We start from the raw sequence: 13705 nt of genomic DNA, 5'->3' as shown, positions 1-13705 counted from the left end.
TTTTTGTTTTGAGACAGGATCTCACTTTAAAAGTTCAGGCTAGCCTCAAACTCTTAGCAATTCTCCTGCCTCAGCCTCTAAGTGCCAGTATTACAGATATAAACCACACAACCTAGGACAAATGATTTATTTAGTAAATGTCACCTACATGAATTTCGTAGGCCTTTTGTTGGGACAGGGTTTGAAGGTCTCTGACTTACAATTTCCTTGCCTCATTTCCTAAGTGTTAGAAAAAGAGGTCTATGTATCTATAACCTACCTCTTCTTTTTGTTTAGTGTTTGTTAAAGGATTTTTAGAGTTCTAGAGATTGAATGCAGGTACCATGCACGGTAGGCAAACACTAACACTGAGCTACCCTGACCTCCAGCTTTAAATGAAATCATGGAATAAAAAGATTTCTTTCTCCCCTACTACAATGTGTCATGAACACCCTACAAACACCCTCACCTGACTCATATATGTGGCCCTACTCCTAATTAAGAAAGCAAATTCCACACAGGCAGACAAAGAGATAAACAATATATTTACGTATGTACATATATGGATAGCTATACATAAATGTGTACATATAAATATATATACTTATATATACACACAGGCTTTTAAATTATAATATTTATATATATTATGTAATATATGAAACCCATTTGGGGATAGCAGATAACTTTACACAAAAGTCACTGCAACTGCATTCTAACAATGAACTTGTGTTTCACTAGGCATATTAAATACATGTTTCAAAAGTCAAGAACAGGGCTGGAGAGATGGCTTAGCAGTTAAGAGCATTGACTGAAAAACCAAAAAAAAAAAAAAAAAAAAGGGCCGGGCGGTGGTGGCGCAAGCCTGTAATCCCAGCACTCTGGGAGGCAGAGGCAGGCGGATTTCTGAGTTCGAGGCCAGCCTGGTCTACAGAGTGAGTTCCAGGACAGCCAGGGCTATACAGAGAAACCCTGTCTCGAAAAAAAAAAAAAAAAAAAAAAAAAAAAAGAGCACTGACTGCTCTTTCAAAGGTCCTGAGTTCAAATCCCAGCAACAACATGGTTGCTCACAACCTTCATAATTGACGTCCTCTTCTGGTGTGTCTGAAGACAGCTCTGTGTACTTAATTATAATAATAAATAAGTCTTTGGGCCAGAGGGAGCAGGGACTGAGCGAGCGGGACTGACTAGAGAGAGTGCAGGGTTGACTGGAGCGAGCAGACGTCCTAAATTCAATCCCCAGCCACCACATGAAGGCTCACAACCATCTGTACAGCTACAGTGTAGTCATATACATAAAATAAATAAATAAATCTTTAACAAGAGAGTCAAGAACAGTCCTAGCAGACTTTATAACCATGGGAAATGGCATTCTCCCATGTCCTTCCCTGTCAGTCGTTAATGAGATACCACTTCCATGTGAGGCCTAAAACACTTACATATTTAAGAAAGATGTCACCAATACTTCTGCTCTCATCCCAGTTAACAATAAGGTCTTCAAGATCATCCTGAAAACGGAAAAAAAATAAAAATCAAACATTTAAACCCAACAGCTCCTTACACATCTAACATTTATGAGCTCTTCTGTTGGGAAAAATAATTCACCTTATGGAGAACCATAATATTATGTGCAAACTTATCACAACAAAGAATTAAACTTTTGTCTACAAAGACAACAGTCCTTGAATTAATTAAGAAAATATAACTAGCATTGTCAGGCAAATCCTAATATAACTGATAGATCGATGTTTTGTCTTACTAGCTATAAAAGTTGATTGACCTTATTAATTATGAAAAAGCTATTTCTAATCCTGCTGCTGTAGCAACTAATTTAACGCAAGTCATTAAAAATTATAACCTGTAGCAGGGTCAAGCAAATTTTACTAAAAGGGACAGATGGCAAATATTCCAAGTCCATATGTCTTCTGTCATTAGTATTCAAGTCTGCAGAACAGAAGCAACCATACAAAGTATCAAAGGGGCAGAGGAGAGCCTGGAACCCTGAGTCCTATATGGGATGCCTTTACCAAGCCTCCCCACTCAGGGCTCAGAGATCATATGGAAGAAAAGAGAGAAATATTGTAAGAGTCGTCTTGGATGAGCCTGGAAAAAGGGTAGCACCTTGCAGACACAACAGAACTGAGCGCATGAGCCCAGAGTCTGGCAGCATACACGGCATCTGCACACGTCTAAGCCAGACAGAACCCGAGCACTGAAAGGGGAAAGAGACTCAAGTGAGTCCTAGGCTAACAAGGAAGTGATCAGGAACTGATTCTTCCTGTGGAACAGGGAACTGCTCTACTGCAATGGAGTGTCACTGGGTTCAGTAGGCAATATTCATAAACATACAGTATGTCAAAAGTTTATTAAAGACATTGTCCATATTTAAGCCTAGAGTAGTATCTTAAAGCCACCTAAACAAGGAGGACCGCCATGAGCACACAGCCAGACACACTGTGAGAGCCCAGCTGAAATACCTGAAATGTTACAGTAAATATACACCACCCCCAGAAGAACGTTATTGACCTTTAATACAAATTTACCTTTATCTTCATATGTACATCAAAGATATCTGGGATGCTCCCAAAAATGGTCTTGATCTCCTCAGGTGCAAGAATAGGTCCACCACGCTGTCCTTCTTCTTCTAAGGGTACCTGAAATAACTAGATGGGGGGAATCTAGATTAGGGAAACTGAGGGAAAAAGGGCTAAAATAGCCAGGCAGTGGTGGCGCACGCCTTTAATCCCAGCACTTGGGAGGCAGAGGTAGGGGCGGATTTCTGAGTTAGAGGTCAGCCTGGTCTACTCTACAGAGTGACTTTCAGGATAGCCAGGGCGCATATGCATATATGTATATATGAAATAGTGATGTCAACATCAAAAAAAGTCAAGGAAAGTATGCCTCCTAAATTTAAATTTGACAATCATTCCTCATAACATTTTCTTTGTCGTTCATATACTGATACACGTTGTACATAGGCACATGGGGGGGGGGGGGGGGGGGAGCAGAAGGTGGGTAAGTGTACTGGCTGCTTTTCCAGGGGACCCAGGTTCGGTTCCCAGCCCCCACGTGGTGGTTTACAACCTTCATTAACTCCAGTCCCAGGGAATCCAATGAACTCTTCTGGTTTCCATAGGCACTGTGGCAAAACACTCAATATACATAAAATAAAAATATATCACTTTTTAAAAAACAGGAACCAAACAAATTATTAGAATTAGTAGAAAAAAAATTTTAATCGAATTTGTAAGGAAGAAAGCAATAAGTTTTCTAGATACATAATAATAAAATACTAAATGTTTTAGAAATGGTGGCATAGAAACTCAGTAGCAAAGAAACTAGATGTCTTGATCTCATGAAGAGACCTGAATTCTGTCTGGTTTTGCTATAAACATCATCTTCATTATACTTGCTATTATTATTGTGCATGGCTAAATATGAGAGAGAGAAGGGAGGGAGGGAGAAGATGAGGAGGGGAGAAAACATGAGTGCACATGCAAAACCACAAATGGAAGTCAGGGAACGACTTTCACAAGTCTCTTTTCTCCCTCTATCATGGGGTGCTGTGATCAAACTCAGGTCAGTACGGGTGTCTGAGGCAAGGGCTTTTACACACACTGAGCCATCTCACTGGTCCTACTGGACCAATCATAAAAGAGAAAAAGGAAAGAAAAACACCTTATATAACAAAGAAGTAGGTCCAGCAAGGTAAAACAGGACAAAAGGCAGCACACACATAAACACAAAGGCGTGCACATCTTACTCACAGGACTCAAAGCTTAGGCTTTGGGACACTGCAAAGCAGAGGCAGAGGTGCGTGGATTCTGTGATATCAAGGCCATCCTGGTCTGCAGAGCAAGTTCCAGGATAGCCTGGGCCTCAGAGAGAGAGACCCTGTCCCAAAAGTTTTAAAATAAAATAATTTTAAATAATATAAAAAGCTGTGCCATCTAATATAAAATAAAAACTAAACCTTTGAGTATAGGATGCACATGCTCAGAACCACAGCTGGCTGGTGAAATAAAGATGCAATCATGAAGTGAGTCACAGATGGAAACACTCTGACTCGGACAGAATGACAATTGTCTTGCTAGTTGATCTAGGGGTTTCAAGACAATACCAATCAAAATCCTAGGACTTTCTATATAGAGAGAAAAATCTGATTCTAGAAATTTCTGAAGAAATACAGAATTATTCAAGATGGTATGGTACAGTATAACTAAATCCAAGAAATGAAAACTGACACAATCTGTATCAGTGCCAGGCAGTGGTTCCATATGTGTGTTTTGCTTGTGTACACCCATGTTTTCTCCCCTTCCTCATGTGTTTAATCCCTGCACTTGGGAGGCAGAGGCAGGGGGATTTCTGAGTCCGAGGCCAGCCTAGGCTACACACACAGAGAAACCCTGTCTCAAAGAAACAAAAAAACCGAAAACCACATCAGCAATCCCTGCATATAGGAAGGAAGCCGGAAGTGCCAGAGGTCATCCGGATCAACACTGAGGCCAGCGTGGGCTGCATTAGATCCTGTCTGACAAAACCAGAAGAAAACCAACCAAACATACAACAAGCATACAAGCAGAGCTAAGTAAGTCTTAACCACTCAAAGAATGGTCTTTCGACAATGATATTAACATATTATTTGTTATACCCACAAAATGAATGTCAGCCTAGATAAAAACTTGTTTGCAAAATTTAAAACAGTTCATAGGCGAGAAAGTAAAATCTAAGTTGATGAATTTCTAGAAGACAATATTCATGATTTAGTTTTAGGTAGAATTCTTAGATATGACCTTAAAAAGGTGGACTAGAATAAAAACAAAAAAAAAGCATTTAATAAGAATTTTTTAAAAAAATTCTAATAAGACATTTAGCAATTTTCTTATTTATATACTATTTCTAAAAATATATAAAAATTGCACAGTTGACAAAGAACTAAAACTTAAAATTACATACAAAGAACTCTCAAAACTCAGGAAGTAAATGACACAACATAAAAAGCCTGACAGTTCTCTGTGCACTAACATGTCGGTGTGTTTTAGCAAGAGCAGGGAGAAGCTAGACTCAAATGTTGGAGCTCAGACATCCTATATAGCAAAACTGTCAGAAAGGAGGGGAGAGGGGAAAGAAGCTATAGACACATGCTGGTTAGAGGATTCTGAAGGAGCCCCGGCCTCAGGGGTGCACACCAGGATTCTCCTCGTGTGATTGAGACCCTCAAAAAGGAAAACTGGGGAGATGTGAGAGTACAGACAGTTCTGATTCCAGACTGCAGTCAGGGAAACCCTCCAAGAACAAGTAAATATTTAAAGTTACTAGTCAAGGATCAGTAAGGTAACAAGTTGTTCGGTTCTTACCATATACACTGACAACAGCACAAAGGACAGAAGCCAGTGGCGGAAGTCACCAGAGCTGAGGGAGGGCTGAGCAGGTAGATGCCCACCCCGAGGCCTGCCAGCCCCCATCTGCAGTCCACATGGAGGTTGGGGACATCCAACCTTCCCGGTTGTCGTCTGACCTCTGCATTTGTGCATCTGCACTCACAGCAATCCGACTGCCAGAGCCCCCAGAGAGCCGGCCATGCCCAGTTAACTGGGACTTTTAATGACACGCGTGAAATTATTAGATTGGAGGCACGTTTCTTGCCGCTTTGCTTACATAAAATCAGAGAAGGTTCTCAGGGCTGTGACCTGTATTTATGACAGTTCTTTCTTTTCCCTCCTCCTATAGCCAAGGTGTTAAATATGGGTTGAAAGCAGTTTTTGCGTGTGTTAGTCTACAGCTTGATCAGTGAGCAAAACCCAGCCCAACAACATGCTCTTTAAGATAGCTTTTAGGATTTGTGTTTCTTTTTTTTAGAAACAATTTCAAAATCACTTAATTTTAATATATCCACCTAGAGCAAATACCCACAATTTGCTTTCCTCTTCTGAAGAGGACAGGCTGGCCTAGAATGTGTGTCCCTCCTACCTCAGCCTACCAAGTACTAGGGCTGAGGTTGTACTACTATGCCCAGCTGTGGTTTTAAGTATTTTTATTTACTTGTAGCTAGTGGCTAACCTTACTAGTAAGACTGCTCTGGGCACCCACCTCAACTTCCGAGGCTGCGATCACTGTCAGCAGCTAAGCTCCCCCGCATTACAGCGCTCTGGGGAGCCAAGCTTCAGGCCCCATGCCGCACAGCAAGAACGTCATCCTCTGAGCATTATCCCCAGCCATTCTTACCCTTTACGGTATACTGTACTTTTCTTATTTTTGTGTTTGTGTGTGTAGAATTGTCTCTCAAAAGTAGTTTTCATAAATGTCAGTTAAAAACTAGGACTAGGCCGGGCGGTGGTGGTGCACACCTTTAATCCCAGCACTTGGGAGACAGAGACAGGTGGATTTCTGAGTTCGATCGAGGCCAGCCTGGTCTACAGGGTGAGTCCCAGGACAGCCAGAGCTACAAGAAACCCTGTCTCAAAAAAAAAAAAAAAAAAAAAAACTAGGACTAGGGATGTAGTTGAGTTAGTAGTGTTTGCCTAACTAACAGACAGAGCATGCAGGAAGCCATGTGTTCCCTCCCCTGCACCACATAGGCCTGTCACCTAGAGTCCTAGCACTTAAGAGGTAACAACAGGAGGATCAGAAGCTCAAAGATATCATGAAAAGCCTAAACAAATTACAAACATCAGTACTGTGCGGCTTCTCAGACATAGTACAGACTATCTTCTGTCACATATGTGTAGCATTAAATGGAGCAATTTCTCTAGAACACATATTTCAGAAAATCCTATCACCTCTAAACATAAAGTAGTATCTTAACAATGTGGAAGTTGTAAGAATCCAAATGTAGTCAGCGTTGTCAAACCATTTTGGCAGGGCTGTGGGCGACACACACCTTTTCAAAAGGTGTTAGGCATAAGTGCCTGGTAGTGATTAACACAAGGCACTGTCAGAGCCACATGGTTACACAAAGGCTTCAGTGTTCCAGGAAAAGCTCGTCTAGAGGGCAAGTGCGTGGCAGCTTCTGACTGGCGCTACTCCTAATAACAATACTGCAGTTAAGGACTGTTGTCTCAAAAAAAAGATTAATGCAATCCTACTTGGTTTGGTCTTTTAAGTCATCCTCCTGTGGGGGTCTAACACACACCTATTATAGGAGTACTCAGGAGGCAGAGGAAAGAGACTGCTTTAAGTCTGAGGCCAGTGCTAAGTAACAGCCCAGCCAGAAATACCCAGCAAGAGTTTTCTCAACCCCATATCCACCACTACCACCCAATAGAAAACCCAATATTCTTAAAAAGAACAAAACAAAATCACAGAAAGGAAGACAAAGGGAGAGGGTTTTAAACAACGGGGTCACTCCAGCCACACCATACTCACTTGAATGATTGTGGCCAGTATGTTGACATAATTGCTCTCAGTCTGGTAGAGCTCTTTCGCCACCTGCCACCTGGCTGACTGCTTTGGAGGAACTGGAGTAGAACTTCTAGAAGACTTAGCACAAGATTTCGGTGTTTCTGGAAAAGATGAAAGGTTCTGTGGGAAGGCAGATCTAAACGTTATACAGACTTTATAAAGCACCACCATAGAGATTTCTGTTAAATTAAAACTTCCTCATGGGGTAAGGCCAGAAAAATGCAAAGACCAAAAAGGTGACTGAGTCAGAGCTGAGAAGATGAGTCAATGGACGACGGCTCATCTGGCATGGAGTTCTAGGTTCAGTCCCAATACCAAGTAAAAAGCAGACAGTCAGGGTACAAGTCGATGGCCGACACTCTCCAGATACCAAGGTTATTACATTAAAGGAAATCCCCTCAATGAGAAAAAACTAAAAGGTGAAAACAGGTAACCTAGATTGGATCCTAAACTAAAATACAAGAGTTTCTTGTTCGGGGGAGAGGAGGGTTAGAAATCAGGACATGATTAAGACAACTAGAGACATCTAAACTACAGAGTGCCTCATGCTATTAATGTTATTAACAGTTTAACTGTTACATGGTTATTTAAGAATTGTCTCCAACGTAGATATAGTAGCACACATCTATAATCTCATTATTTTAGGATGCCTTAGAAAAGCCATGAGTTCAAGGACACCCTGGCCACACAGTAATATTCCCTTCCTGTCTCAGAGCATGGGCTGGTAATGTAGAGGAAGGGTCCTCCCTAGTAGACATGACAATTAGTACAGAAAACTGTGAAGTCAAAGGCTTTTACTTTCTGTATCTTAAGTCTAGAAAATACTATGCATTTAAAAGCAAAAGAAATGTTGCTGATCATAACAGGGTTAACTATGCGAGTCTGTTCAACACAAAGTGACATCGCCCTCCTGACTCCTCTACCTATGCTAGTCACTCGACCTCACTTTCTCCATGACTTCTTACAACTGACTAGTACTAACATTAACACAGGCGTGGTGGTGCATGCCTATAAACAAAGCCAGCACTTGAGGAACAGGGTCACCAGCAGTTTAAGACGAGCCTCGGCTACAATGAGACCTTGTCTTACAGAGAAAAGCACAACAATTATCTGTCACTCTTCAGCCACAGCCCTGGACAGACCATAACTCCCATGTTCTGAAGCTCAGTACCTTTTACAAAAACACAAAAGCATACAGTAAACAACCACCCAACAAAAGTGTTGCTGTGCAGTTGATTGTTTTTCTTTTCTGGGTTTCTGTTGTTTTGGTTTGTTTTGAGGCCAGACTGTCTGGAACTCCCCTTCTGGGCTCCCGTGCCCAGTCCTGGAATCACAGGGGTGTGTCGCCTTACCCAGCTATGCTCAGCTTTTGTTTTAAACTGTCTGGTTTCCTCAACTAGACCAAGGATATTAAGAGAAAAGTCTTTCCAGTCCATTCAGGGATTTACTGTAGCAGGGATTTATTCTATTAGTATCCCAGGACACTCGTCTTAAAGAATAATTCCATGAAACGTGAATTACTACCTCCATAGTGAATGCTGGACTCGGGTGTGTTGGAGATATCCAGCAGTGATCCAATAGAGAGGGAATGCTCAGCTGAGGGTCGCTTACGGGGAGGGAAAGGAGAGAGGTCAGTCTCCCTGGAGAGCTGAGCCAGGGTTTCTTTCAATCTCCGTCTTTTACGGTTGCTGTTTGGTGTACTTAGAGACAGCAGAGACACTGATTTCTTGAGCTCTGGAGTATTAGCCTGAAATCAAAAGCACAAAAATGTTTAATTTTACTATGATGGTTCTAACAAACAGGACCATGGAAGATACATCTCAACTAACAAAAGCCCAAATTTTGTACACTAATAAGTCAGAAGCTTCATTTAAAAAAAAATAAAAAGAAAAAAAGTGGTCCAGATACCGCCACATGTGGCAGCCTAACATCTTTTTGCTCACAGTACCTTCTTCACTGAAGAACCATTGCTCAGCTTGCATTTTTACTAGCTACTCTTTCTAGACTAGCATGGCTGAGAAAGGATGAACCACACTTCTTTTCCTTGTGTCTCAAAAATATAGCAGTGAGGGAATTGAATATTGAATTTCAATATTTCCTGAAAAAATTCCAAGTTCAAACAAGAATTTGAAGAGCTTTCTCACTGCATCTAAAACACATTTTAAATGTTAAAGAACTTGACATCATGAGTCTAAATGTGTATGTATGTGTGTGTATGTGTGTGTATATATATATATATATACATATATATATATATGTATATATATATATATAAATGTATCTCTGTATGTATGTATATTATCAAATATTTCTTCTAAACGCCTAGATAAAACTAATTATACATTATTCTTTCTAAATGTTCTGGATACAATAGTATTAATTTTGCACTAATTCACAGAACCAAAAGCAAAAACACACCTTTTCATACAAATACATAGTTTCTCCTGCACGAGCATCCATCTGAATGCTTCCCCAGAACCACTAAAAGAAAGAACAACATTTTAATTAAGATTTTAATATGACCTTAGCAGAGAAGCTACAGTATTGCTAAAGCTAACTAATTTCCTTCTGGAGTTACTTGCCTCTTGCTTGACAACAAAAAGTTTCTTTGAAGGTTCAAATGGAAGGTCCTTTACTGTATTCTCTTCAACAATAAGGTGAGTGCACCTTTCATCCCCAACTGGTAAATAGCTACCTCCTAAAGAGAACAGGAACACAGACAGATCAGCCAAATAACTGTTCTCCAAATATCCACCTCTAAAGCAGCTATTTATTATGAAGTGGTTATTTACATGACATCAGTTATTTCTAAGAAGGACTTAAAGAGTTTGCTTTCCTCGGTTCAGGGTACAGTCCATTGATGACAGGTAAGCCACGGCAGGAAAAGCATAAGGTAGCTAGTCACAGCACAGTAAGCAGAGAAGTAAATGCAGGTGTTCCGCTCGCGGTCACCTTAGTGCACACAGAACGGCAGCACTCCCACAGGGCGGGTCTCCCACTTCCATTAACTCGGAACGTCCTCACATCACGGACAACACCAACCACCACATACATCATACATCATGTTACCTGACCTTGCATCTCAGTCATTTCTTCCATACTGTGTTTCTCTTCATCTGAAAATCCCAGGAAACTTAGAATGCAATCTTGGAACGGAGGAACTTTAAATTCATTTCTAAAGTCATCAACTGCTGCACAAAAACACCTAAAAGCAAAATGTGCATTTCTAAAACCAGCTTAAATTCCATCAGCTAGGCAAATTAGTTTGTGAAATCTCAATAATTCTCAAGGTCTTATAACAATGAATGCATTTATTGAAAATATTTTATATAAAGTCCTAAAAAGTTGGTTTTGGTTTTGTCTGCATTGTTTTGTTTAGTAAAAGAAGTTGTCTGGGCTGCTGCTTAGAAGTTGAAATTAACATATATAAGCCTGGGAGTCATTGCATCTGACAAAATAATCACAGACAACCTTCACATCATGCAAATCCTGGCTGGTCTTTTGAAATTCTGTAATACAGACTCTCTCCAATTTCATAAACTTTTACATAATGTTTTAGTACCACAGCAGACAATGCACAACTAGAAGGTTAGCAAAAAAAAAAAAAAAAAAAAAAGATAATAAATTTTAATGTATTTAAACATAAAGTAGAAAAAAACATAGTCCAAATACCTGAAAGCACTATTATCTAATAAATTTTACAATGTTTATGATAATGGAAATAATGCACTGGTATGTGTGCACATGGGTGATACAGTGCACACACGGAAGTCAGCAGAATGCCCACAGTCTAATCTGCCCCACGTGAGCCCCGGGAAGCAAACACACATCTCAGGCCTGGGAGCAAGCACCTCCACCCACCAAAGCGTCTGGACTGCCCAGTCAAACTTACTTTACAAAAACCAGCCCCGGGAGATAACTCAGCAGGTAAAGGCACATGCGGTGAATTCCAAACAACCTAAGGTAAATCCCTACAGTGCACATATAATAACTGGAGAACACAAGACAACATCACCCTCCGACCTACAATCTGCGCTGCTGCAGGCATGCCCTTACACAATCATGCATAAAGTTCTTTTAAATCTAAGAAATGATTTTACAAAGTAAAACCATTTGATACCAAATCTTTCAATTTTAATTGCTTTAAAACCTATGTCTTGGCCAGGCAGTGGTGGCGCACACCTGTAATCCCAGCAATCTAGGAGGCAGAGGCAGGCGAATTTCTGAGTTCGAGCCCAGCCTGGTCTACAGAGTGAGTTCCAGGACAGCCAGGGAAACCCTGTCTCAGAAAAAACAAATCCAAAAAAAACCCAAAACAAAACTATGTCTTATTTGTCTAATTTAATTATTATATTTTATTATAAATAAATGTATAACCTATGTTTTATTCCCTAAGCTGTTCAAAGAATTCATGTTTTCTATATTATGTACAAATGTAGTTTTTGTTGGCATATGGTTTTATCTTTAAAACAAATGTTAAACACACTTTAAAAAATAATAACAGCTGAGCAGTTGTGGCACAGCCTGTAATCCCAGCACTCTGGGAGGCAGAGGCAGGAGGATTTCTGAGTTCAAGGCCAGCCTGGTCTACAGAGTGAGTTCCAGGACAGCCAGGGCTACACAGAGAAACCCTGTCTCGAAAAAACCAAATCCAAAAAAACAAAACAATGAAATAATAATAATAATAATAATAATAATAATAATATGTTGGGCTGGAGAGGTGGCTCAGTAGTTAAAACCTGGGCTGCTCTCCCAGGGACCAGGTATGACTCCCAGCCCAGCACCCGCAGTAACTCTAGCTCCAGGGGATCTGATGCCTGCCACCTTCTGCCTTCCTCAGACAGTGTATACATGTGGTACAAAAATATTCCTTCAAGTACACAAATATACAAAAAAACACACACAAAAAAACAAGTATTTAGAAAGAGAGGGAGGGAGGGAGGGAGGGAGAGAGAGAGAGAGAGAGAAAGAGAGAGAGAGAGAGAGAGAGAGAACACGAATGAACGAACATGTTGAATTCACACAATAACCTATGGATTCCTAAGCACTTACTGTTCATTGCGTCTTTCCCATGCTTTATAAATCCATTCTGGCCTCATAATTGGAGTACCCAGGCTCACAGCAACCTAAGAATATTAACATCAATTACAATGGGTTTCACCTTAGAAAGTAGGATTCAGGGAAGTACTTCTAAAGAATTATGTATAAAATTATTAGCTGAATTTAAGTTATGGTGATTCTACAATATGTTCTATGGTACCCAAACTCTTACCCTATTTCTATAATTGTCGCTCTTTGATTTCTCCTTTTGTTCTCTTCATACCTTGGAAGTACTGGCTAAAGCAAGACTACAAAATTAACAACTACTGACTGTGGGGCAGTGGACAGCACCAGGAAACTTGGGTTAGGGTGAGGAGACTAGAAGTTCTGGAAAGTCTGAGAGGGAACCTCTGAGAGGATGATAGGAGTTTCACCTGCCTCCTGACAGCCTGCCACATGACCAAACTCCCTGCATAGGAACATGACCTAAGGTGTGTAGATCAGAACAGGGTTCTCCATGCGAATGAGGTATCTAGATGGGCCCTGAGGGTTTAGCCAATAGGCTTCCCTTCCTAAACATTCCTCCCTGCAAAAGGCATTCAATCAATCTCTGTCCACCCTGAGGAGGTGGCATGAAACCATTTCCACAATGAACAATCAGCAAACAACTTGGAACCAAGGACTTTTTCTTATCAAGAACCACCGTGGGGAACATGGAGAAAGCCTTTGTCTACAGAGCCTCACCATCTAAGTCTCTGCAGAAGGCCCTCTGCGCTCCCAGACTCACCACCCAGAGCTAAACCTGAGATCCCCATCCCGGCCTCCTCAGGCTCCTCCTTGACTTTCAGTGGCATCTGGATGTCCAGGAGTCTGAGAAAGCCTGGCGCCGGCCTCATGGCAGGCCTAAGGACAACCCTCAATTCTGCTCCCCTGCATGGTTCCCAGGGGTGACTGGACACTCATGAGTCAAGGCCCCGGCTTCAGCTGCGTTTCCCCACTCCCTGAGCTTTGGGGCGAAACATGATACCACAGTTACATCGCTAAGCTCACAGAATATGAATATGTTTTAGGAAGTTCTAGAGTGAGGAGAAGCTCTCTGACAGCAGTTGTAAAGCTGGGGTGGGGCAGGGCAGAGGGATGGTCATGGCACTGTGGCTGGCACCAGTCTCTGACTCCGACCTTGGACCATTAAGGTAAATATGAAGATACCTATATGTGATCTTGTTATCAAAATAATATTGCTGTGTTAATGTAGAATGATGCCTTTTTACAATATTCCAATCTT

At 41.0% G+C, this 13705-nt stretch overlaps 1 protein-coding gene across 7 annotated transcripts in view; it reads right to left on the bottom strand.

The window, feature by feature from the left end:
• Nucleotides 1-13705, bottom strand: part of Ect2 (epithelial cell transforming 2) — a 63570-nt gene that overhangs the window by 37886 nt on the left and 11979 nt on the right. For all 7 annotated transcript variants that reach the window (XM_052180728.1, XM_052180727.1, XM_052180733.1 and 4 more), the window contains 8 exons: nucleotides 12433-12506; nucleotides 10455-10585; nucleotides 9963-10078; nucleotides 9799-9861; nucleotides 8905-9127; nucleotides 7345-7481; nucleotides 2523-2642; nucleotides 1419-1487 (listed from right to left, as the gene is read on the bottom strand). In XM_052180728.1, coding sequence (XP_052036688.1) covers nucleotides 1419-1487; nucleotides 2523-2642; nucleotides 7345-7481; nucleotides 8905-9127; nucleotides 9799-9861; nucleotides 9963-10078; nucleotides 10455-10585; nucleotides 12433-12506 — 933 coding nt within the window. The remainder of the gene's footprint in view (nucleotides 1-1418; nucleotides 1488-2522; nucleotides 2643-7344; nucleotides 7482-8904; nucleotides 9128-9798; nucleotides 9862-9962; nucleotides 10079-10454; nucleotides 10586-12432; nucleotides 12507-13705) is intronic.

The sequence above is a fragment of the Apodemus sylvaticus genome, chromosome 4 (assembly GCF_947179515.1).
Source record: "Apodemus sylvaticus chromosome 4, mApoSyl1.1, whole genome shotgun sequence".
Classification (NCBI taxonomy): Eukaryota; Metazoa; Chordata; class Mammalia; order Rodentia; family Muridae; genus Apodemus; species Apodemus sylvaticus.
Note: the sequence above shows the minus strand (reverse complement) of the source record. Positions and strands in the feature narration are given on the sequence as shown.